The sequence below is a fragment of the Cydia pomonella genome, chromosome 14 (genome assembly GCF_033807575.1).
Source record: "Cydia pomonella isolate Wapato2018A chromosome 14, ilCydPomo1, whole genome shotgun sequence".
Taxonomy (NCBI): domain Eukaryota; kingdom Metazoa; phylum Arthropoda; class Insecta; order Lepidoptera; family Tortricidae; genus Cydia; species Cydia pomonella.
In genome coordinates this window covers 19,339,820-19,365,674 of record NC_084716.1, presented here as the reverse complement: position 1 = coordinate 19,365,674, position 25,855 = coordinate 19,339,820, and the positions used below count along the sequence as shown (strand labels likewise).

The window sequence follows — 25,855 nt, the reverse complement described above, 5'->3', positions numbered from 1 at the left end:
AGATACGGGTCACTTTAGCTTACTTACACTTAATTCAGGCCATTCATTGAAAAAATATCATTAAGTTACCAATGTTACTGGTCCACTCCAACCAAGCATCAGAATACTTTGTACCTAGTCACTTATTGCATCTTAAGCATAAAACAGATCTGTTTGAAAATTTGTAATTTCAAGTTTAAAGTTTCCATTCCAAGTTTCAAAATGTATTCTTATAGTAGTAGTTACACATAAAACTTAGTCTAAAGCAATTTGCCTAATTTATAGTACAGAGATATTCCAATATCTCTGAGACCACTCTTACATGCTAGCTTGGTAAGGTTTTGCTCACACTACTGTTTTTATACAGGCTAAAATGTTAGATATTTACATGTATCGGCTAGATCATATTTTATATGTAGATATTTAAAAAAGTCATTTAGATATCAGGAGAATGCTGTTAAGAAATTTTATTAACTTTCACATTAGTCTATTCAAGACTTGTCAGGAACTGACACAATTTCAGGTACTCAAAATATTAATAAAAGATACCTTGACAATGGAAACTTAACAACTTCCACTCATGTGAGTAATATGGAGTTATATTGTTTCTGGATAAAAGAAGGTATGATTTAAATGTTAAAATATTTTTCTAAAATTATGCACACTGAATAAATTATTTTAATTTATTGAACAAACAGGTAAAGCGACTTAAAACTTCTTTAAATAGGTACATACCGACTTCAGAAAGTATAAACTAGGATTTTCCATAGGTATACATGTGCAATAGCTGAGTGCATGAAACAAATCAGCCTAAATAATATATTTTCGTGATGATTAACAAACGGACAACTTTTACAATAATAATCTAAACTATTGTCCCAATTTTTTTAGTTTTTTTAATTAACAAGTTTATTTTTCGTCTTGTTTGCGTTGTACACGTATGTACGTAAACCGCCGTAGGTAAGTTTTGTATGAAGAGAAACTTTTACGAACGCCTTATATTGGGCGAGTTTTAATCCTGCAACAAACATATGGAAGTATTAGGTAGATGTTGCGAAAGAAAGTAGGTATAATCAAGGTTCTTAAACGTCTTAAGATTGTTTAAAAAAGTTACCTTTGAAAATATTTGAGGACTTCGTCTGTTGATATTGGGAACAATCGAATCAGTTGCGGTTTCGAGGGCACAATTCGTGGTCTTATTGGATATATTTAGGCATACGTTTTATCTTTATTTAAGCCTTTTAACCCTGAAACAGAAAAAACTGCACATTATCTTAAAAATTCTCCGGGATCTTGCAGTAATTATCATAACCTCAAAATTTTCTAATGGTTAAGATCAACGAGCATGATTTTACTTACATTGTAGGCATCTTGACTTTGCTTATGGTCATGCACAATATTATTTAATATATTGATATTTATTTTAATGCTGGGAGCAGAAATTTCTCTTGAATTAGCACCGATTCGGAATGTAAACAAACAAGATGGACGATCCACATTCTACAGATAAAACACAGATTACACGCGATTTTGGAATTATTCGAACACAGTGTTGCTAGCCCGCGATTTTTCAAATTTGCCGCGTTTTTCTACTGACAAGATTTGCTTGACCAAAACTATAGTGAGATAAAAATATATTTATTATGACGATAACTGGGAACAGGAGAGAATTTCTTCTTCTTTCATTTTGGTGGCATGATATGACGATTACATAAATACTGTAATAGAAGGAATAATTAAAGGATGGAGATGCCATGGAAGCCTTTGTAATTTATGCTAGAGAGAAGGTTAATGTTATGTCATAATGTTGTGATAGAAGATTAAAACTAAACAATATGAACAGGATTAAGTCGCCGGTACTCAACCGACTTGAGTTGAGCTCATCATATATATGTATATCGATAATCTTTAGTACATCTAGATTCTTTTCTATTCAAATTTAAGAAGGAATCTTTTGTCTTCACAATTTCATCCAATTTTATGCAATTTCCTACATCTTCGTACGTACGTGCTACTCTACGTCTAGCCAATTCTTTACCTGATCCATGTAACTTTTCTTAGGGAGTCTCTTTCCGCGATGGTTTTAATCCTACACTCTATTATTTTTGCACGAGATCGCTGTGTCGTATTTCGTTCCCTATAATTTGCCCTTATATCCCTAAACAACATTTTTTTAAATCATACATTCTACTACTTTCACGCACATAAAAATAAGAGCAAAATATATATCTTCTTTTGTTACTAGAATGGATGTCAACGTTACAAAGAATTCAATCAAAGAACAGTTACGATAACTTGTCCTTTCAAGGACTTCCATTTCCCACCCCAAATCCCATCATCAGGCTTTGTAAACTACTCAAATTCATAAATATAATCGAAAATTTGAGTACTTGTGAATGGTTAAATATAATAAAAACCGATTTCATATTTTGTTTTTAAAGTGATATTGACATTGTAACACTTTTTACTACTAAGTTCTATTTTATTTTTAAGAAGTTATTTATTAACTTCAAATTATAGATTTAGGAATACGTATTACGCAAAAAACTAGAAAAATATGTCACTTAATTAACTTTAATATCCCTATACCAATCCGGATCCGGTCCGGCCGGATCCGGCCGGATCATGGCCAAAATCCGGCCGGATCCGGCCGGATTGAAAATCAAGCCGGTTTGCAATCCCTACCCCGGTGCGGCGGTGGTTTTTTTATGTTCCCGTGTGAGTAAGACAAAGATGACTGTACTCCCGATATTCTCACTTCAAGTATATTCCATTTCAAAAGAAAAAATGTACGGGAAGCAGTTTTGCGTAACGCACTGAAAGGTATTTTTTTTTTATGGTGCGGCACGGGCACTATTTGTCCGTACCCCATCACCCCGTACCGCATTGAAATGCGGGTACATAGCCCTCAGATTGGTCATAGTGCTGCGCATTGTTCACGTTTCCGCGTCGATACGACATTGTATTAATGCGATAATTTAAGACTATGAGATCTATATTGAAAATTACTTAATCTAACAGTGAGGATGTTTATAATTATATGAAAATGAATATTATTTATTTTGATGACGTACAGACACGATGACGATACTAAATATTTTGTCGATTACAAAAGTCGTTATCGATTCTTTAGTATCCCATCACTAGTGTTATATACGGCCTGCGCGGCAAGGGAAGTATATTCCCGTAAAACTAAGGGTTTTGAAAAATGCCTATATCTTTTGGAATTTTATACAGATCCGCGGGCGACGGCAGCTGTATATACACAAGGATGTAGTGTATTGACCAGAATGATTTTGATTTCAAATTGATTATATTCCAGGTCTATAGGGACCTACAAAGTCAGGACATGGTACGGGAAAATGTAGGTCGTGCCGCAAATCTGGCTTTCTCTATACGGGAAGTATATGACTTGTAAAGCACTGGCAGTAAGTTTGGGTTTACCGCTGCCGCACCGAATGTGTTATAAAGCCGAATGTGTTATAAAGTGTGTTATAGATTTGCAGCAACAAAAGATACAGCGCGCCGCGTGAAACTCGAGGGCCATCCTAGCGTCTTTTGAGCGTTGGCATCTAGTCGGCGCTATGGAAAATGGCGTCGCTGCGCAGTTGCGCCAAGTTTGCATCGAGCAGCAGCCATAGAGTTGGCTAGACGTCAACGCTCGGGAGACGCTAGTGTGGATCTTATCCACGTCAACCCGTGTTTTAGGGTTCCGTACCCAAAGGGTAAAACGGGACCCTATTACTAAGACTCCGCTGTCCGTCTGTCACCAGGCTGTATCTCATGAACCGTGATAGCTAGATAGTTGAAATTTTCACAGATGATGTATTCTGTTGCCGCTATAACAACAAATAATAAACGACCTAGGTCGACCTTATACTCTGTATCTTTGGGTATTTGAATAAAAGTAAACAAAATCTACCCTCAAATGACTCCTTAAGCCAGTTGAGGATAGAAGAAAACATTATATGATCACATAATGTAGGTTAAAGTCAGGTCGTTCAGTCACAGTTGGTTAACCAACAAATTTTATAACTACCCGAAAATTTACAAATACGACGATACTTATATAGATAAATACTTATACATACATACGAGTAGATAACAATCATAACTCAGATTTGTGTGTATGAAAGTAGGCTTCATAACGTTTTTGCAACACCTACTCTTTTTGATTAACTTATTTTGTTTCCGCTACCCAAAGGTTGTTTGGAAGAGATCGCTTTTTAGAGACAATACCGCCTGTTGTCTGCCTATATCATTAATCAATTGTTTTCTTTAAGCTGTATGTTTACTTTTGCCAATAAAGAGTATTCTATCATTTCTATCTGTCTCATGAATAAATTCGTGATACACTTATAACACACAAATAAACTTACCGGGATTTGAACCTGGGACCTTCTCCTTTGTATGCAGGGTCACTACAAACTTGGCTAAGAGATCATTAAAAATATATTATTGAAGATGAAACGTACCTTCCACAAGTACCTGGGTGTCCAAAGGTGTTATTTCCTTTTGAGGTACGGAACCCTAAAAATGGTTAAACTCTCATTGCAAAAGAAAAAGCACCGTCCTGTCTTCCATTACATTTATTGCTTTTACACAAACTACACGCATGAATCATCCGCCCTTCTCCTGGTCGATGGCATAGGCTCTTTATATCTCTGCATTGATCTCCAGCAAGCCTTAGCAGAAGCGCTATAAGTATCCTGGTACTCTGTCCTCCCTGGGAAGTCCGCGTTGTACATCTGGAAGGACGGGTGAAACTCCTGTGTGGACTTCTCTTGGTGGTTCGATGGTTGGTCGGACGATAGGCGGGGGTTCTGAGAAGTGTGTTGGATCCTTGTAGCAGCTTAGGACTCCGAGGCGGTTACTCTCCATGGGGATCGGGGCGGGTGATTGGGAAGCAGCCATTATTGCTCTGTAGTCGGTTATTGGGAATGCTGTAATAAAACAGATTCAGATTATTATTTGCACAAAAAGGGTTATTGGACCCGGGTATGTCCTTAAACTACGTCCACAAGAGAGGTATGGGCATTGTGAATCTCATCTCGCTCTGTGTGGTAGGGCACAGCACAGCGGATGTTATTCCAGATCTAGAGCAGAGCCTAACTGGGGAAGTACCTCCACCTTACAGAAAATCGCAACCAAATAACACTAGACCCTACTCATAGTGTTGAGTTCCTGCGGTGAGTAAGGTTGCCAGAGCTCAACGAGGGTGGGAGGGGGTTAGGGTCGGCAACGCGCATGTAACTCCTCTGGAGTTGCAGGCGTACATAGGCTACGGATACTGCTTACCATCAGGCAGGCCGTATGCTTGTTTGCCACCGACGTAGTATAAAAAAATAAAAATAAATAGTTACAGGTCTTAAAATACGGTTAAGAACTGTTTCACCTTTAACACCAATCCTGAAGAGTTGTTCAAGCTGAGACAGTAGCTGTGTTGGGATTGGGAACTAAATCTATTTTTCATTTCGCATGCTCTAAAGGTTGGACTTTTTTGTTCTAAAAAATGTGCAGAAAAAAATACGTTTCTGGTGTAAAGCACATTACTTTCTAAGTAGGATTTTTTTTCTTTTTTTTTACTACAAGCAATTAAAATTTTGGTTTTAAATGGATTTTTTGTACAGTTTCCATTCTGATAATTAACTGTCCATTCCATAAATAGCGATTTTTACCTAAATTGTTTATTGAAAGTCCCCCCCAAGAAATAATACTAAAGTTTATATTTAGCAGCGTTTCATTAATCGACCTCGACAGAAATGGGTGCCTTTCATCCCTTGGTTAATAATCTACTATTTAATATCAATTACCTGCATTACTTACAGTGTATTCATCCGTACGTATTCTATCATGTAAACAAACGTGGCGTTCTAACAATGCGTATTCGTGGAATGAAATACGATAACGATAAGTTCTAGTTTAGATAAGTTCTCATTAAGATATCGTTTGTATTATGGAGTGTGGAATTAAAAGTAGTGAAATCTCTTATGGTAGAACTGTTGCAAATGTGCAGCTGTCAGCTATAAATAATAGTTCCAAATCTCTCCAGAGTAGTGCTAGAGTAGCTAAGAACCTAGGCGTTATTGACGGAGTGAAGTGCGCTGTCTATGATTTGTTTTTTTTTTAAGTATTCTAGGTATTGTAGCGCCACCTATTTAAGGTATTTTGATGGCACTTTTTGGTACACGGAGATTTCATTCCTTACCTCCTTACCTTCCATAGTTTGTATCATTTGTATGTCGTATAATTGACAGAATTGACGTAGAAGCAGCTCGATTCGGGCAGCCAATGTCACTTTGACGTTAGAAATATCGTAGATAGATCTTATTGGGATCACAGCGGAATCGAAATAAACATCAATTTTGACATGACGTTTAGCTATCGATCTTTTAAAGATCTTTCCAAGATCTTAAACGTGTCTTAATCATTCTTCGAATCGGGCCGTAGGTATCTAAATATCGTAATATCAGATGATCCGTTCGTTACTGCGATTATTGAAGAATATCTTTGACGACCGGTTTGGCCTAGTGGGTAGTGACCCTGCCTACGAAGCTGATAGTCCCGGGTTCAAATCCTGGTAAGGGCATTTATTATTCGTGTGATGAGCATGGATATTTGTTCCTGAGTCATGGCTGCTTTCTATGTATTTAAGTATTTATAAATATATATATATATATATCGTTGTCTAAGTACCCTCAACACAAGCCTTATTGAGCTTACTGGGGACTTAGTCAATTTGTGTAATAATGTCCTATAATATTTATATTTTATTTATATCTTACAAATGTTATTTTTCTGTGATTATTTGGTCGATTTCAATACTCTGTGAGTTTCTTTAAGTTTAGTCTATATATAGTCTATTTTAAATGATGATTATTGTGTAATTCCAGAGAAAAGTGTGATAATGTCTTCGAGAAGTGTTTTTTAGGTGCCGTAGTCAACTAGGAACCCTTATAGTTTCGCCATGTCCGTCTGTCTGTCTGTCTGTCTGTCTGTCCGAGGCTTTGCTCCGTGGTGGTTAGTGCTAGTTAGCTGAAATTCGGCATGGATATATAATTCAATAAAGCCGACAAAGTCGTACAATAAGATCTAAAAATTTTATTTTTTGAGGGTACCTCCCCTACACGTAAAGTTGGGGTGAATTTTTTTTTGCTTCAACCCTACAGTGTGGGGTATCGTTGGAAAGGTCTTTCAAACTAAACAAACATTTTTTGATAAAGTGAATATATTCGGAGATAATCGCTCCGAAAGAAAAAAATTGTGTCCCCTCTAACTTTTGAACCATAGGTCCAAAAATTATGAAAAAAATCGTGGAAGTAGAACTTAAGAAAGACATTAAATGAAAACTATAGCGGACATGATCAGTTTAGCTGTTTTTGAGTTATTGCAAAAAGTTCCCCCTTCATAGTAAAAAGACTTAGGTACTTTACCTAATTAGGTACTGATTATGCAAATTTGCCTATTTGTTTAACTCGCGTGAAAGGTACCGTTTCATCCCTTGGTTAAGTTAATTTACTATACTTTAAGATTCAGATTCAGATTCAGATTTTTTATTGGTAAAAAAATACAGATTTTTACACGTCAAATAAAATACCATATTCTTAATTTAAGATAGACTTAAATGTGCGGTATAGCTATAATTAAATTACAATTTCAAAATGTCAGTTGTTTACTAAATGTCAGGTAAATAATCGTAGAATAATGTTATAAATTGATTTAGAACTAATAACAAAATGTCAAAATATCATCAATTAATTAATTTAAATTACAAAAGAAGGATGCGTACAACATTTACCTACTACAAATTATCCCTTAGGTATTTCGAGTTCGTTTATATCGTAACAGGCTAATTTAATAAGTAAAACCTTTAATTTATTTTTGAAAATTGTGTCACTGCCTACATTTCTAATATCAATTGGAATTTAATTATATATTTTGGGCCCGAAGACGCTGAGAGATGCTCGGGCTTTGGCCAACCGTCGACGCGGGGGCGCGAGTAGATTTCGGGCGCGACATCTATCGCTTCTAATACCGTACGCTGAGTAGTTGTGCATATTAGCTCTGACGTATAGGCATGCAGTTAGTATGTATACACTGGGCAGCGTCAAGATTTTGAAGTGTCTGAACAGGTCCCTAGCCGAGTGGTCGGCCGTTTTTCTAGCAATGATTCGTAATGCTCGCTTCTGTAGTTTAAATGGTCTATCTCGATCAGCAGATGTGGCCCATAGATCCATTCCTTGTATGAGGTCTTTAAGCTCCAGTTTAGCTTATTGTGACGGAAGAGTAACTACGGAACCCTACACTGAGCGTGGCCCGACATGCTCTTGTTTTACTTATTTACATGATAGGATAAGTAAGGATGAATAAATACCATTGGCATATATCCAAGGACCAGCCCTACGGGCACTAAGAATAGTCCTAGTTCAGCGGTGTCACACAATTCGAGCCAATCGTGCAGTCCAACGCAACTAGTTGCGACCAATCGCGCGTGTGATGCGAACTCATCAACCAATCGCGTTGTGGCGTCAGACTGCACGATTGGCTCGAATTCGTGTGCGTGACACCGCTGTACTGGTTCCATTCTTATTGCCCGTAGGGCCCGATAAATACACTTGAAAGGCCACCACATTAGCGTATTTAGAGCGTCGGCGTCTAATTAGCGCTATGGAAAATGGCGTCGTTGCGTCGAGCACAGGGCCGGATTTAGGGGAGGGCAACCGGGGCTACTGCCCCGGGCCTCCACAAAAGAGCCCCCCCCCCCCCCCACAATAGAGAATTCGGTAAATTTACCATTTTATTTGGAAAAAATTTGTGGCCAGGGGGCCTCCACTCCTTTATTGCCCGAGGCCTCCAGACCTCTAAATCCGGCATTGGTCGAGCAGCAGCGTTGACTAGACGCCGATGCTTGGGAGACGCTAGTGAGGGGTGGCTAGAAGTGTTACAATTCGGACTTACATCTTTTTTGAAATGTGGATTTATACATTGTAGTCATTTTGCTGTCCAAATCGTCGCAAGGATGGTCTAAAATGTCATTTGTAACGTCTACCATCTGCAACAAAAATCGTTATTTTTAACGAAACAGGACCTAATACAATATCTACCTACACACTCACATTTGTTTCTTGTCTTTAACTGTAAGTGTGTGGGTGTGTTTAAGTTTCGGACGTGTACGCATATGTACAAACATCGTGATAGTTAAAGCATGATACGAGTATGTTATGGTATCTTATATGATAACTAAATCATAAAGCGATAACGTTTGATAATCCATTTACTACAAATAACTCAAAATGATTGATATTTCCTCGAGGGGAAAATGAGGTACAGTCGCCATCAGATATATCTGAGCGGCCAAGGCGCTCACAAATATCTAAACGCGCTTCTATTATCCAGGCGCATATTGAGATATTTTTGAGCACCTCGACCTTTTTCGTATCTATATTTTCAGACGTGACTGTACTTAGTTATTAAATATATCGACGAGTGGATCCCTAATTCCACGGGCTACGTTAACTGTCAATCTTTCTCAATTCTTGTTTGCAGTTTGCACCAACGTGGCATAATCAATAATTATGCCACGTTCAATCAATCAATTAATCAATCAATCAATGTCTTTATTGCTTACTTTTACATAGCTTAGGTACATAAATTGCTATACATATGGATGTATATATTTATTTATACGTTGGTTCAAACAAGCATACGATCCGATTGAGGATAAGCAGTTAAAATACCCCACCGGCTTTATAATGAACTTCCTGCCTTTTTTAACCCCCGATTAAAAAAGAGGGGTGTTATATGTATACGAGTATAATATATCATTGTATAATTTAAATGGATTGTAATGTATAATGTATTGTTAAAGAAGTAAAAGGCTTAAATAAATATAATTATATATGTTTTAAGCCAATGTCTGACTGTGGCATCGTAGCTCTCCAAACTTCTTTTTTAACGTCAAAGCGAGTTTTCATGCGGATGTTCTTAGCTATGTTTAATAGACATGCATTCACCAGTTTGAAGAACATCATGTTTTACAAAATGATGTACCTAAGGAATTTTCGGTATACAATGCATTTCATTGGCATATAGCGTAGGGGTTTTTTTTACCTTTTGAACGCCAAGAACACCTAAAGTCGTCGTTACTAGTCGTGCCCACAGCGCCAAGGACATCTATACGTGTTATGGCGGACGCTGTCAAAGTAACCTTCACACTTTCGAATAAGGTTTACATTTAGCTCCCTTGCGCCCGAGACCTTGGGGTTTGAGTAATGTTTGTGTTTATGACATAAAGCGTTCAAAGATTAATTTATTTTGTTGTTATCTTGAAAAATAATTGGACATGAAATAAAACCAACCTGTCTCCGCAGCTGCTCATAGTCCTCGCACAGTTTCTTCTCTTTCTCCAGCAGTTGCTGGTACTGCTGTACTCTTGGTGAGTAGGAGTGGGCGTCGCAGTGGCAGTACGGCGCCACGGGAGCTGGTCGCGCCGGCGGCGCTGAGTCCGGAGATGGCGGTTCACATGGTCTGGAAACATGTGGCACTTACTGTAGGCGAAAGGAGTAACATATCTTTTCTGCCCTCCGGGCGGAAAGCGTCACCTTTGCTCCCGCTGCGCTAAACGATGTTGCCGCTTTTCGCCTCCGTCGAGCAGAAAAATAGTATGCGCACCACGGGAGGAAACGTAGGACATTCCATCCGCGTGTTTGCCACCCTCGCCTTCGGCTCAGGTAACAATTCCTACTTTTCCCCTTGGGACACAAATAACTATTAATATCATTTGTCACTTAAGACGAAAGTGACCCGGGTACGTCCTTAAACTACGTCCAAAAGAGAGGTATGGGCATTGTGAACGTCATCTCGCTTTGTGTGGTAGGGCAAAGCCAGTGGATGTCATTCCAGATCTAGAGCAGAGCCCAACTGGAGAAGTACCTCCACCTTACAGAAAACAGCAGCCAAATAACACTAGACCTTACTCATAGTGTTGTGTTCCTGCCGGTGAGTAAGGTTGCCAGAGCTCAACGAGGGGGGGCGGGTTTAGGGTCGGCAACGCGCATGTAATTCCTCTGGAGTTGCAGGCGTACATAGGCTACAGAGTCTGCTTACCATCAGGCGGGCCGTATGCTTGTTTGCCACCGACGTAGTATAAAAAAAAAAGTAGAGGACCGCGCGAAATTGCCTTTTCATAGAAACGTAGTGCATATTTTTCTCTCTGGATATTAAAAATTTCAAATATTTTGACCTAATTGGTTGTATATCAACCACAGCTACACCTCTAAGTTTGATTTTTTCGAATTTTAATTATTATACGAGTTAAGGTCATTAAAAATTTGTACGAAATTAGTTTATCGTTCCTAATTTTTACAATTAGCAAAAAATCTAAAAAAGTCAAACCCCTGCGTTTATAGCTATGCTTAAGAGCCCTTAATCCTTGGAGCGTTCTCCGATTTCACGAAATAACGCTCGATAGATGGCGTTGGCGCTCGGTACGCGAGCGCCGGCAACGCGACGCACGTTTCAATGCAGACTAGAATAATCTTGCTAGTTTTCAATATAATTTCAAGCAACATTAATTTTAGTGTCATATGATATCATATGACTAAAATGGGCACTCTTTATTTTATTGTATATGCACAGTAGTTTTTTTTATGTACACTACTACTAAGTGTACAGACTACAGAGTGTACTATAACCCTTGCTCTTTATTCGGGCTCTTTCACACCAATGGAAAATGAAGAAGTTACTAAATGACTGCAGGTATAAATAAAGTATATTAGTGCGATAGAGAGACAGATAGTGTTTCGTTGTCGTATCGTAAACGATTGGCATGTTGGCCACACACTTGCTTAGTGCCTAGCCAAAATACCAATCGTTTGCGTATATTAGTGCGATAGAGAGAGAGTAGTGTTTCGTTGTCGTATCGTAAACGATTGGCATGTTGGCTACGCACCCATGATACCTAGCCAAGAAGCCAATCGATTGCGCATATTAGTGCGATAGAGAGACAGATAGTGTTTCCTTGTCGTATCGTAAACGTTTGGCATGTTGGCTACGCACCCATGCTGCCCAGCCAGATGCCAATCGTTTGTGCATATTAGTACGAGAGAGAGACAGATAGTGTTTCGTTGTCGTATCGATTGGCATGGTGGCTACGCACCCATGCTGCGTAGTCAAGATGCCAATCGTTTTGCGCACATTAGTGCTATAGAGTTTCAGTGTTATTTGAAATCACGTTAGGGTTTGTATTATTATTTTTGACCCGAATGAAGTCCATCCAGGTTCTTATGATGGAGTCAGGAGTTGGTCACCAGAACTCCTAATCTACTCATTATAATTCCATCGTGCTTGGGCTCAAAAGATTTGCCCTGACGAACACCATCGATCTAGGTGAGGTCCAGGGTCTCATGACGGAGTCAGGAGTTGGTCACCAGAACTCACCAGAACTCCTAATCTACTCATCATAACTCCATCGAGTTTTGGCTCAATAGATTTACCCTGATGAGCACCATCAATCTAGATGAAGTCCAGGGTCTCATGATGGAGTCAGGAGTAGGTCACTAGAACTCCTAATCTACTCATTATAATTCCATCGTATTCGAGCTCAATAGATTTGCCCTGACGAGTACCATCGATCTAAATGAAGTCCAGGGTCTCATGATGGAGTCAGGAGTTGGTCACCAGAACTCCTAATCTACTCATTATAATTCCATCGTGTTTGGGCTCAAAAGATTTGCCCTGACGAGTACCATCGATCTAGATGAAGTCCAGGGTCTCATGATGGAGTCAGGAGTTGGTCACCATAATTCCTAATCTACTCATCATAACTCCATCGTGTTTGGGCTCAAAAGATTTGCCCTGACGAGTACCATCGATCTACATGAAGTCCAGGGTCTCATGATGGAGTCAGGAGTTGGTCACCAGAACTCCTAATCTACTCATTATAATTCCATCGTGTTTGGGCTCAAAAAATTTGCCCTGACGAGTACCATCGATCTAGATGAAGTCCAGGGTCTCATGATGGAGTCAGGAGTTGGTCACCTAGAACTCCTAATCTACTCATTATAATTCCATCGTGTTTGGGCTCAAAAGATTTGCCCTGACGAGTACCATCGATCTAGATGAAGTCCAGGGTCTCATGATGGAGTCAGGAGTTGGTCACCATAATTCCTAATCTACTCATCATAACTCCATCGTGTTTGGGCTCAATAGATTTGCCCTCACGAGCACCATCAATCTAGATGATGTTCAGGGTCTCATGATGGAGTCAGGAGTTGGTCACTAGAACTCCTAATCTACTCATTATAATTCCATCGTGTTTGGGCTCAAAAGATTTTTCCTGACGAGTACCATCGATCTAGATGAAGTCCAGGGTCTCATGATGGAGTCAGGAGTTGGTCAACAGAACTCGTAATCTCTTTATCATAACTCCATCGTGTTTGGGCTCAATAGATTTACTCCGACAAGCACCATCAAATTACCATTATGATGAATAGATTAGGAGTTCTGGTGACCAACTACTGAGTCCATCATGAGACCCTCGACTTAATCTAGATCGATGGTACTCGTGTAGGGCAAATCTTTTGAGCCCAAACACGATGAATTTATGATGAATAGACTAGGAGTTCTGGTGATCAACTCCTGAGTCCATCATGAGACCCTGGACCTGATCTAGATTGATGGTGCTCGTCAGGGCAACTCTATTGAGCCCATACACGATGGAGTTATGATGAGTAGATTAGGAGTTCTGGTGACCAACTCCTGACTCCATCATGAGACCCTGGACCTCATCTAGATCGATGGTGCTCGTCAGGGCAAATCTTTTGAGCCCAAACACGTTGGAATTATAATGAGTAGATTAGGAGTTCTAGTGACCAACTCTGACTCCATCATGAGACCCTGGACTTTATCTAGATTGATGATGCTCGTCAGGGCAAATCTATTGAGCCCAAACACGATGAGGTTATGATGAGTAGTTTAGGAGTTCTGGTGACCAACTCCTGACTCCATCATGAGACCCTGGGCCTCATCTAGATCGATGGTGTTCATCAGGGCAAATCTATTGAGCCCAAACACGATGGAGTTATGATGAGTAGATTAGGAGTTCTGGTAACCAGCTCCTGACTCCATCATGAGACCCTGGACCTCATCTAGATTGATGGTGCTCGTCAGGGCAACTCTATTGAACCCAAACACGATGGAGTTATGATGAGTAGATTAGGAGTTCTGGTGACCAGCTCCTGACTCCATCATGAGACCCTGGACCTCATCTAGATTGAAGGTGCTCGTCAGAGCAACTCTATTGAGCCCAAACACGATGGAGTTATGATGAGTAGAGTAGGAGTTCTGGTGACCAACTCCTGACTCCATCATGAGACCCTGGACCTCATCTAGATCGATGGTGCTCATCAGGGCAAATCTTTTGAGCCCAAACACGTTGGAATTATAATGAGTAGATTAGGAGTTCTAGTGACCAACTCCTGACTCCATCATGAGACCCTGGACTTTATCTAGATTGATGATGCTCGTCAGGGCAAATCTATTGAGCCCGAACACGATGAGGTTATGATGAGTAGTTTAGGAGTTCTGGTGACCAACTCCTGACTCCATCATGAGACCCTGGGCCTCATCTAGATCGATGGTGTTCATCAGGGCAAATCTATTGAGCCCAAACACGATGGAGTTATGATGAGTAGATTAGGAGTTCTGGTGACCAGCTCCTGACTCCATCATGAGACCCTGGACCTCATCTAGATTGATGGTGCTCGTCAGGGCAACTCTATTGAACCCAAACACGATGGAGTTATGATGAGTAGATTAGGAGTTCTGGTGACCAGCTCCTGACTCCATCATGAGACCCTGGACCTCATCTAGATTGAAGGTGCTCATCAGGGCAACTCTGTTGAGCCCAAACACGATGGAATTATAATGAGTAGATTAGGAGTTCTAGTGACCAACTCCTGACTCCATCATGAGACCCTGGACCTCATCTAGATCGATGGTGTTCGTCAGGGCAAATCTTTTGAGCCCAAACACGATGGGATTATAATAAGTAGATTAGGAGTTCTGGTGACCAACTCCTGACTCCATCATGAGAACTTGGACTTCATCCGGGTCAAAAATAATATTAAACCCTAACGTAATTTCAAGTGAAAATGCGTTTTTCAGAAAATCGCAGCCAAATAACACTAGACCTTACTCATAGTGTTGTGTTCCTGCCGGTGAGTAAGGTTGCCAGAGCTCAACGAGGGGCGGGAGGGGGTTAGGGTCGGCAACGCGTATGTAACTCCTCTGGAGTTGCAGGCGTACATATGCGGGCCGTATCCTTGTTTGCCACCGACTTAGTATTAAAAAAAAAGTAACACTGAAAATCCATCAATAAGCGAGTCTGTTAGGCATACTGTAAAAAATGAACTTTTATTAAGATTTTCTAATCGCAGTATATAGCACTTCTCGGAACTCTGTAGCTGATTACGATCGCAACGAATGCCTGACAATCGAGCACAGGTCCGTCCTCTAAGCGCGCTCCGCGCGGACTGAGAGCGGGGCGTCGCTGCTGGGTGATTTATACGTGTTTTAAAAAAATATAAATTTACGGCAATGTAGGTCCCATAGTTACGATTTTTTTTTTATAGGTTAACATAAAGTTACAGTTTGCTATAATATTATTTTTAAAGCAAAATATGCGTACAATTTGCGGAAATAAAATATAATAAAACCCTGTTTTCGCCAAAAAAATGAAGAAAACTCGGAAGGTATTTTATCAGTTTTTTCAAATGTATCTTCGATTGTTAATCATTCCAGCCCCTCGTACGAGATATGTTGAATCAAATTGTAGTCATTCATGTACCAAATGATTCTTGTTTATAGCAAAATTGAGAACCGAAACGCCACATCTCACTGCAAAATTTGGAAAAGACTCCCAAAAAACCTCATTAAAAAAGAGGTTTAAAAGAGAAAATGAAAATTTGAACTGTTGGAGCCCCTAGTTAGGAAACGATTATTTAAGTACGTTATCAGTTTTTGAATAAATACTAATAGTTACGTCGTAATCTTGAATGAAAAAGGAAGCATTTTACAAAATACGCTCGTCTGTAGGAATAAGGACTCTTAATATACATCAAACAGACATCAAACTATGCAAAAATATTTTCCATAATGTCAATATCCAGGGGGCATACCGCGAAAACCTAAATTCGAAAATTGCGGGGATCTTTATCTCTTACTCTCACTAAGACGTAATTAGAGTGACAGAGAAAAATTCCCGCAATTGACGAATTTCGAGTTTCGCGGTTATACCCCAGAGAGGAAAATGAGGACCACGTTTGTATAAAGATGTGGCCGTCCCATTTCCTCTTTAACGGCACGGCGAACCTTTGTACACCTTTTGATATGCATACGCCGCTTACATTCGTTTATAGGCAATAGTGATTGCAGTACAAACAAAAAAAGAAACTAAAAGGAGCTTTGATAGAAAAACGTAAGGAATCTATGTTAAAACTCCTATAAAGAGTTACATTCTGTTATGGGGAAAAGCGACAGGCAGTCAGACAATATTTGTGGTGCAGAAACGAGCTGTACGTTTCATCTATGGACTGGGCCCTCGAGTCAGGCTCGAGTATCCCTAAGAGAGAAATTCAAAGAGGCTAACATTCTCTGTAACGTCCTTATTGCTATAGTAACGGGCGCGCGCGCGTGTGCGGCCGCGTGGCCGCCGACCTGCGCGCGCGCCGCACCTACCGCGGCGACAACGTGGCGCATCTGCTGCGCGCCATACGGAACAAGGTAAGTAACGTCCTGTGGTCTATTTGCTGAATAAATATTTGATTGAAATGTTTTCGGTATATGTAACATATATGAAAAACGCCTATGAAAGTATAGTAATCATTGACATTATAAAATCATTGCTAATGAAAACTTGTAGGAGTTGTAGGCGCAATGTACTTACTTTCCTATGATTGGCTTTGGAAAGGGCCACTGGAAATCGCTTGATACTGTTGTTGAGAAATCCATTTTATATTTTCGTTTCTCTGAAAATAACATACAAGTTAATAGTTAAAGTTATCTCAAGGTACAATAAAATACTAGGTGATAAGCAAAACCAGCTAAACAAACGGCTTGTCAAATCCACTGTAAATAACACTTACCTTAGATAATTAAGTTAATTTTTTTCAAGTTTATTAATACTACATTTGCTAAATAGCACCCTACATAATTTAGAATGACTTTTGAGGCCAAAAACTTTATCTGTGTGATAATTTCTTCGAACAGGGAAGACGACAACATTTTTGAAGTTTTGTATTTTTTTTGTAATGACAATCAATGTCGACATGTAAGTATGCCTTCTTTTAACACTAAATGAGTGGTGAAAGTCGAACTTCATACTATTTAATATTTATTTTTAAGGATAAATTTAATTCTTACACTGGCAACTTTGCCTAACTTTTTTTACGCTTTCAACACCGCGTTGTTTTTCTGTCATCAGTCATCAAATCAGCTGTGTATCACACACAGGGAACATGTACATAATAAATGTGCGTATTAAATTATTCGTGTGAAAATGTCCACTGATAAAAAAACTCAATGTTTATGATAAATTCATTGTCAAAGAGCAATGGCGCGGCGGAGCGGCAGCGGGATAACTAGCCTGGGGTTTAACCAGGACCAAGGTTTGTGAAGTGACACTTCCTAGTTCGATCACCTTCTTTGTTCTTTAATGCGGTTATTCTTATGTTCTGGTGGTACGCTGGTACGTGATGAGTGTGTGAATGTTTTAAGTGTCTCCTAAAACGCGGTCTCACACGTTCCATCTTAAAGTTTGAGATGGTATTTGGTTGCAAACGCTGCGCCATGCTTTATCAACATACACTCCACGTGTTTTTATTTTTAGTGGCACCCACGCGCATTCACTTGCTCTACTATTGTTTTGAATTTTGTTACACACTTCGTACACACTTGTGTGTAAACTATCTTTGTTTACGTACTTACGTCAAGGAACTATTATGTATTTTTGTTTAGGTTCCTTATGAGGTTAGAGCGCTCTAACGCGTTAGATGAATCAAGGTTAATTTATTTCATTGTGTTCTATGACACATATTTATTCCAAATTTATATCCTGTGAGGCTATTGTTAATTTGCTATTATAATTTAACTTGCCATATGTTGCTACTTACAGTGTTTATTAATAATGTGTTCAAAAGGTTTGCTATTTGTCTTGGATTAGAATTATGAAGCGAAATATTAAAGGATATTTGATTAAAGGGTTTGGACACCAACAACGGATTTGGAATACCCTACCCAGATGCCATTAATTGTAACAACAACAACAATTCATCTCTTCTTTTCATCCTGTTACCTTCTGCTGGGGTGTAGGGCTTGAATCATATTCCTCCACTGACTCCGGTCCTGGGCAGTTTGGGTGACCTGCCACCCCATCCCCAATACACCCAGCCTACATCGCCTAACTGTCAACAGTGTTAATCCGAGAGTTGTGACGTCATCAGTATCTTCAAAGACGTTTCGAGTTTGGTCACGTGACGTGTGCCAAAAGATATTTTAAATTAGTAGTTGCAAACAACCCTATTAATTCATTAGAGATATAAAACATCCCACAGACCTTACGGATCCAGCCGCCCGTACACTTCGCGGGGACTGGACCCAAAATTTTAAACACAATAAAATAAAAAATAAACACCCAGCTCTTGCTCTACAGAAAGTAAATTATAATAAAGTAAACTCACAGTAATCTGGCACCTGATTTTTTCCCCCTTTGCCGGATTGATGGAACTGGATAGATTAGTGGATTTGTAAGGCAAATAAAAGCACGAAAACAAACACATTGCACTATTAAAGAACACTACAGCTCTGTAAAGAACACTACACACACACACCTCCAGCTCTGTAGGCGTCGGCTGTGTATGCCGGATTATAGAGCAGGCCATCTAGGATGCAAACTGCCAGATTACTGGGTGTGCAGGATTGACGAGTGCTGGATTAACAAACGCATACTGAATTAGTGGCGGTTGGCTTTGCCGTCACTCTCATTTCATAATTTCCTACATTAACCCTTTAAAGCGCAAAAAATAGTCACAGTAGTGAGGTCAAGCCTTCTGTGCCTAATTACACTATTGGTTCTGGTTAGGAAAAAATGCAAAAAGAAGGTCAAAAGTTATGTTGTTTCCTACATTACATGAGGATAAGGTTTAAAAAGCCGGTAAATAAGATACTTTTCATAGTAATATTTTTTTACGTTAATCATATTTAACCTCCTTGCATCGGTTTCCTAATCACTGAGGGTCGTGTCCTTTGCTGCCACCTCTTTCTGTCTGTCGCCTAATGTAGGGCAGCATGGAGCGTCGCAGTAGTCAAAAGGGTTGACAGTACTGAAAAGGTTAGGAACCACTGATGTATGTATAAATGTATGTATATTGGTGCCTAGTACCCATAGTACAAGCTTTGCTTAGTGTACAATTGTCCTCAATATTTTATTTATTTACTTATAAGGTTTCATCATTTCCATGAATCCCAACTCTGAGTAATCATAAAAGTTGTTTTTCAGCATTGCTAATATCATTATAGGTAACAGATAATAAGGGCATCAACTGTAAAGTGTAATAATTTTATAATCAATAAGAATAATACAGGTGAATGATCTTGAATGTTAACATTATACAGTAAATAATACTCAGGGGATAACTGGGAACATTTATTTTTCTAGACTATTTTAGTTCCCCACTGCTGGGCAAAGGCCTCTCTCCTCGATCTCCAGGACTCCCGATCCAGTGCCTCTTCCAGCCAGTTGCTGAGGAAGGTGTCTAGGCTGGCCTGCCACCTCTGTTTAGGCTACCGCGTCCGCGCCCATCTTCTGGCATCCACTTGGCAGCTACACTAGCCCAACTGTCTGGATGCATGCGGCACTGGGAACATATTTTATTGAATATTTTGATTTGTTGTCTATAAGTAGTCACACTACTAGAAAAGTCTCCCCATACATAAACACTTGTTTTTTCCGTTAAAAATGTTCTAGCATAGAAGTTCAAGCCCATTTCTCCTTGCCAAGTCCAATGATGATGATAAGGGTGGTTCTCGTTTGTACGGGAAAAATAGAAATTCTAGTTAGATGAAGCGGCACCCCCTTATTTTGTTACACTTATTATATTGATGAAATACGCCAAGTTTTGTAACTTTATCTCAACTGCAAGCAGGTGCTCAACCGCTTTGAGATTTTTCAATGTTGTATATATTTATATATTTTTTACATACAATACAAATTTCCACCCCCCTTTTTACACCCTTAAAATATGATGACTCGGATTAAAAACTATCCTATGCCCTTCCCCGGGTCTTACACTATACCAATTTTATTTGAAAAGACAGAAAGGCAATCACATTCATAATTTTAGTAAGTATGGAAGTATGGATAGTATGGATTTCTCTTGGCCAAGCCCAATGTTGGTGATATTCGAGTATATTCCTCCTGCCAAGCGTAGAGATGATGTTGATCAGTAAATGTTCTGTTGCAGGCTGCTTCACTTGCTGCCTCACATCAGGCCTGCGCGTCTACAATGTGGAACCGCTCGTGGAGAAAGCACATTACAGTAAGTTTATACTTTAGTTCTACACCAACCATCTTCAATCATTTTACATTTTTGAAAATAAGACAATAGAAGCGGATTTTATGATATATAAATAATTTAACTTTTTTGAATGCAGAGTTTACCATAGTTAGTTACACTGAAAGAAATGTTTGCATAACTGTAACAAAATTTTGGTTACTGTTTACACAAAAATTGGGACTTGCGAACTATGTGTTTTATGTTACAAAACCGATTTGGCTATCAGTGTTCAGGTACTGGGTATACACTACAAAATAAGTTTGTAAATTTATGCAAAGTTTATTTTCTTATAACCGTAGTTTAGTTATTTAGTAAAGTTACAAAACCAGTTCGGCTATCCATTTTTTTCAGTGTACCTTAAATCATCATGCGGGCTATATTCACTCATCGAGACACCCCGAGACAGGGCGAGAACGAGTGTGTACATACTGCTCCCTTCTCGTCTTGCTCTTTCTCGTCTCACCTCACGGTTCTCCGATTGGACCGGAGCGTTGTCGAGACTCGGCGAGAGGGTCTCGACGAGTGTGTACAGCCGGCATTAAAATGTCAATGCTCCTCCATTGGTTACAGAAACCAAGGCTCGAAACCGGTTTATAAAATACCGATAAATACCGGTTTATTTCGGTTTTCCTCCGAACTTTTATAAGAAGTTTTCAAAACTTTATTGTAACCCTAAAAACTGTTTATTCGACGAGCGACAAAACGGCCGGCCGGCCTGGTGGCGTGCCACGTAAACATAGACACCAACATAGGAATAAACCGGTTTTTATTGCTCGAAACCGGTTTGACAAGAACTGTTCCCATAAAAACCGGTTTAAAATAAAGGTTTATCAAGAGAAACCGAAATTCAAAGGTTTTGCGCCAAGTACATGATAACGGTTTAGAAATTTAACCGGTTTCCTAGCCATGACAGAGGCTATATCGTTTATATTGTTTACCTTTATTAAATCTTTCTGTTTCTATTTTTGAAGACATAACTGTAAAAGGGGTTACTTAGGGTCATGCATCGCTCGGGAACTGAGTCATTTCATTGAGGAAAACGCTTTATTTCTAAAGCTTATCTAAATTCTATCTTAAGCTTATATTAATAAGGATTAATACTAAAAATGGAAAGTAAATCATTTTTATCCTTTCGGCATCAAATGAATTGACTACGAGTTCATTGTTAGCAATTTTCGGGTAAGTAAATAAGAAATTCGAGAACTGACTTCCTGCTGCCAACTTAAATCGGATACTTTGAGTTATTATTACTCTATAGAGAAGCCATAGATACCAAACAATTAAATTGTTGTAATCGCAACCTGTACAGTCGAGTTCACAAACATATTTCAGTTCAGTTTAAAAATAAATTAGTCAAGCACATTATACTACTCGTTCATGATTTATGAATATTGGATACAGGTCATATCAGTTGTCAAACTGCCTGCCTACTTATTAAATAATAATAATAACAAACACCTTGAGAGACTCTCGCTAGGTGGTTGGATCAAGGGTCAGATGCAGAAGGCGGTGATCTTGGACACGGCGCGGATAGTCCGGCGGTTCCTCTCTCTGCGGCCCTGACCACCGGCAGCTTGGGCCCTGCCCCGCTGCTGGCGGCACCCTAGGTTAGGTTTTTTATAATGTGTTTATATCTTTTGTATTGTTTTGTAAGTGTTTTTATATTTTACTTTTATATACATATTGTAAAAAGCCTAATCTGAGAGAAAAAGATAAATAAAGGAAATAATAATAATATTTACAAGCTAACTTTCCACAAATGTCTTTACACGCCTCTACAGTAGGGTCGTGTAAATATATTTTTGGAACGTTGACTTGTGAACTCGACCATAACGTGCGACCAAAACGTCGTAACGACGTAAAATTCATGGCGCTTACGCGTTTAGGTCGCGAGATTCACGCTCTGCTTCTATGGTTTGTTGTCAAAACGATAACTCATAGCGCAAAATACTGTTTCTCTGTGCCGGTTCTATACGTATTAATAGTTCAATGCTCTGATGTTTTTTGTAGAAGCTATTAGCTTATTATGGAACCAAATCTGCTTAGGCTACCTTCCACTGAGGCGGAAATGAGAGGACACGTTCTCGAATCTACCAATAATAGTGGTTGTAAATGTTGTAATCCAGCGGAGCGGGGTAGACAACCAATGCTATTGGTTGGTTGCCGCACGTCTCCTCTCACCTCTGGCTCAATAGAAAGACAGATTTAAGATTACAATCACTATAGTCTGTATCTTTAGGTATTTAAAAAAAGGTAAACAAACAATTTGTACATTTTCGGGTAGTTTTAACATTTATTGGTTAACCAACCAAATACAAAACCGCCTGGATCTGTCACTGAACGACCTGTCTTTGAACCTACATTATTTGATCATGTAATATTTTCATCTACCCTCAGCTGCCTTAAGGAGCCATTTGAGGGTAGATTAAATTTAAAAACAAAATAATCGCTTCTAGAACGAAGGGGATAAAATACAAGGTGTAATAAAAATTGTAGGGATCCGTTTAAGGGAATATTCGCTATCGTGATTTGATTAGGGAAAAGCAGAAGAAAAAAAAATTGACGCAATTTTTTTTTTCTATGGGACAGGTCGTCCAAGTTGAACAACCATCCATACAAAGGCCGAAAATATTTTGCCTCTAAAACATTTTTCTTCTACTGTTTTCTGATCAGAAGTCAGCATGGTTCCATTTTTATCACGTGTCATTATGCCCGTCACTTTCGCACTTACATACTTGTTAGAACGTGACGGGCATGGTGACAAATGATAAAGAGCCGACCATCTTAGACCTATAGAACACGATACCCTTAAACGGATCCCGACTATTTTCGTTACACTTTGTATGATTTAAAATTTGGCAAAGCAATTTTGGCAGTAGAAAAAGGCGGCTTTAATAAATATAGGCACGAAGGGTCGCCCATACCAATTTTGAATTCTGCGACTTTTTCTACTGACAGATTGGTTTGCCAGGTGCCATAACCGTAACCCGTAAACCGTATTCCCATCTTAAAGGCCGGCAAGTTGCGATCCGTATGGGCAACGGTAATTGCTTGCCATCAGGCGATTTGTCTACTCGTTTTGCCTTCAATATCATAATAAATATTGTGCAATGTTTTTCTTTGTTATGAGTACGTACTATTTACCGATGGAATCGTGTGGTGGTGTTGTGCATAATCTCCATTTTAATTCGCTTGACGCATATATTCGACGTCAATAGTTGTTTAAAACTAAAATAGAAAGTACAATGTGTTTTTTAACGTTTAGTCATACTTTATTTATTTAATCTTAATTGCACATAAGAAAACACACTGTACAAAAGGCGAACTTAATTCCATAAGGCATTCTCTACCAGTCAACCTTTAGGCAAACAGATAAGTGGTAGGCGGTGCAAAAACATGAGGTATAGATGATACAATTAGGTACATGTACGAACACAATACAGTCATAAGAAATACACAAACATAAACATACATATATATATATAATATTGATACAAATACATATACATACATATATATGAAATCAGATGAACTTACAAAGCAGAAACACTAAGATTTTCCAGTACTCCGAGCAAAGTGCTCACTTAAGGATTTTTTTAAGTGTTCGGACACTGTCTAATTTTGACAGGGAGACTATTCCAAAGGCGAGCTGCCTGAATAGAGAAAGAATCGGACATGTAACCAGTTCGGTGAGTATTGACAGAAGAGCGTAGCTGACGGACACGAGAGACACCATAGTAGTGGAAGAAAGAGTGTAGATATTCAGGAGACTGAGGGTCGTTAACAGAAAAGAGGGAGGGATACTTACTAGGTTGACTACATTGAACTATTATTACTACGTTATAGTATTTTTAATATATAAATAAATATATAAATATTATACGGCATTATTACACAAATTGACTAAGTCCCACAGTAAGCTCAATAAGGCGTGTGTTGAGGGTACTTAGACAACGATACATATAATATATAAATATTTATAAATACTTAAATACATAGAAAACACCCATGACTCAGGAACAAATATCCATGCTCATCACACGAATAAATGCCCTTACCAGGATTTGAACCCGGGACCATCAGCTTCGTAGGCAGGGTCACTACCCACTAGGCCAAACCGGTCGTCGGGTATTTTGCGCCATGAGTTGTTGTTTTGTCAACAAACCATAGAAGCGGAGCGTGAATCTCGCGACCTAAACGCGTAGGTGCCATGAAATTTACGTCGCCTACGATGACGTCGTGTGATACAGGTTGCGATTGCGATAATTTCATTGTTTTTCTCTATTATAATAATACCATATGGTTGAATATGTAGATGTTATTCATATTCCTATTCTAGTTATTAAACAACTTTTACTATGGATGGAAGTAATCCCCAAATCGCGGGAAGAATGTTCCTGTAGATGTTTTAGCTGATCAGATATCAATGTTTTTATTGTTTAAGGGCGATTCCCTTTTATTTTAACAACACGAAATTAAAAAGTGTGCTGCATGAGCTTCGCTTAAAAAAATAAGGATATCCTTTGTGTTGCCGGAAATACCAACCACATCCATTTTTTACCGTATTGTCAAATTCGTCATACCTACTTGCAGTGAATAAATAGGCTGTAACTTTTTTATACAAATATATGGCTACGACCGGTTTGGCCTAGTGGGTAGTGACCCTGCCTACGATGCTGATGGTCCCGGGTTCAAATCCTGGTAAGGGCATTTATTCGTGTGATGAGCATGGATATTTGTTCCTGAGTCATGGGTGTTTTCTATAAATACAGTATTTATAAATATTTATATAAGTATTATATATATCGTTGTCTAAGTACCCTCAACACAAGCCTTATTGAGCTTACTGTGGGACTTATTCAATTGGTGTAATAATGTCCTTAATATATATAAAAAATTATATACATAGTAAATATTATTCATTAGTTTCATTAACATCTACATATTTACTTCGCAGCTGTAGCAAATTCACAATATAGATAACGGATAAAAAATACGCTGTATTCGTCTGACTGTTGGAAAATACATTATTGATGTAACCTTTTGCTGCATTAATTATTATTGTCTAAAAAAAGATTCATTGGGGTATGTTAAGTATATGCAAGTACACTTAGTACGTTGTTTCATTATGCATATTGACAGGTATAGCCAAAGTTATGTCTAGAGGAGTTTTCTTTGACCGTGTACTACCGTCGGCGTCTAGTCAGTGCTATGGAAAATGGCGTTGCTGCGCAGTTGCGCCAACGTTGGGATGAGCATCTGCC

The 25,855-nt window shown here is 38.9% G+C and overlaps 1 protein-coding gene and 1 pseudogene across 1 annotated transcript in view; one reads left to right on the top strand and one right to left on the bottom strand.

Annotated features, from left to right (window-relative positions):
• Positions 1–4,550: 4,550 nt before the first annotated feature.
• On the bottom strand, positions 4,551–17,260 carry LOC133525117 (uncharacterized; annotated as a pseudogene).
• The window catches only part of LOC133525119 (WD repeat domain phosphoinositide-interacting protein 4-like), a 36,968-nt gene continuing 28,373 nt past the window's right edge, over positions 17,261–25,855 (top strand). Inside the window, exons 1-2 of the mRNA XM_061861375.1 lie at positions 17,261–17,645; positions 20,499–20,573. Coding sequence (XP_061717359.1) covers positions 17,591–17,645; positions 20,499–20,573 — 130 coding nt within the window. The 5' untranslated portion in view covers positions 17,261–17,590. The remainder of the gene's footprint in view (positions 17,646–20,498; positions 20,574–25,855) is intronic.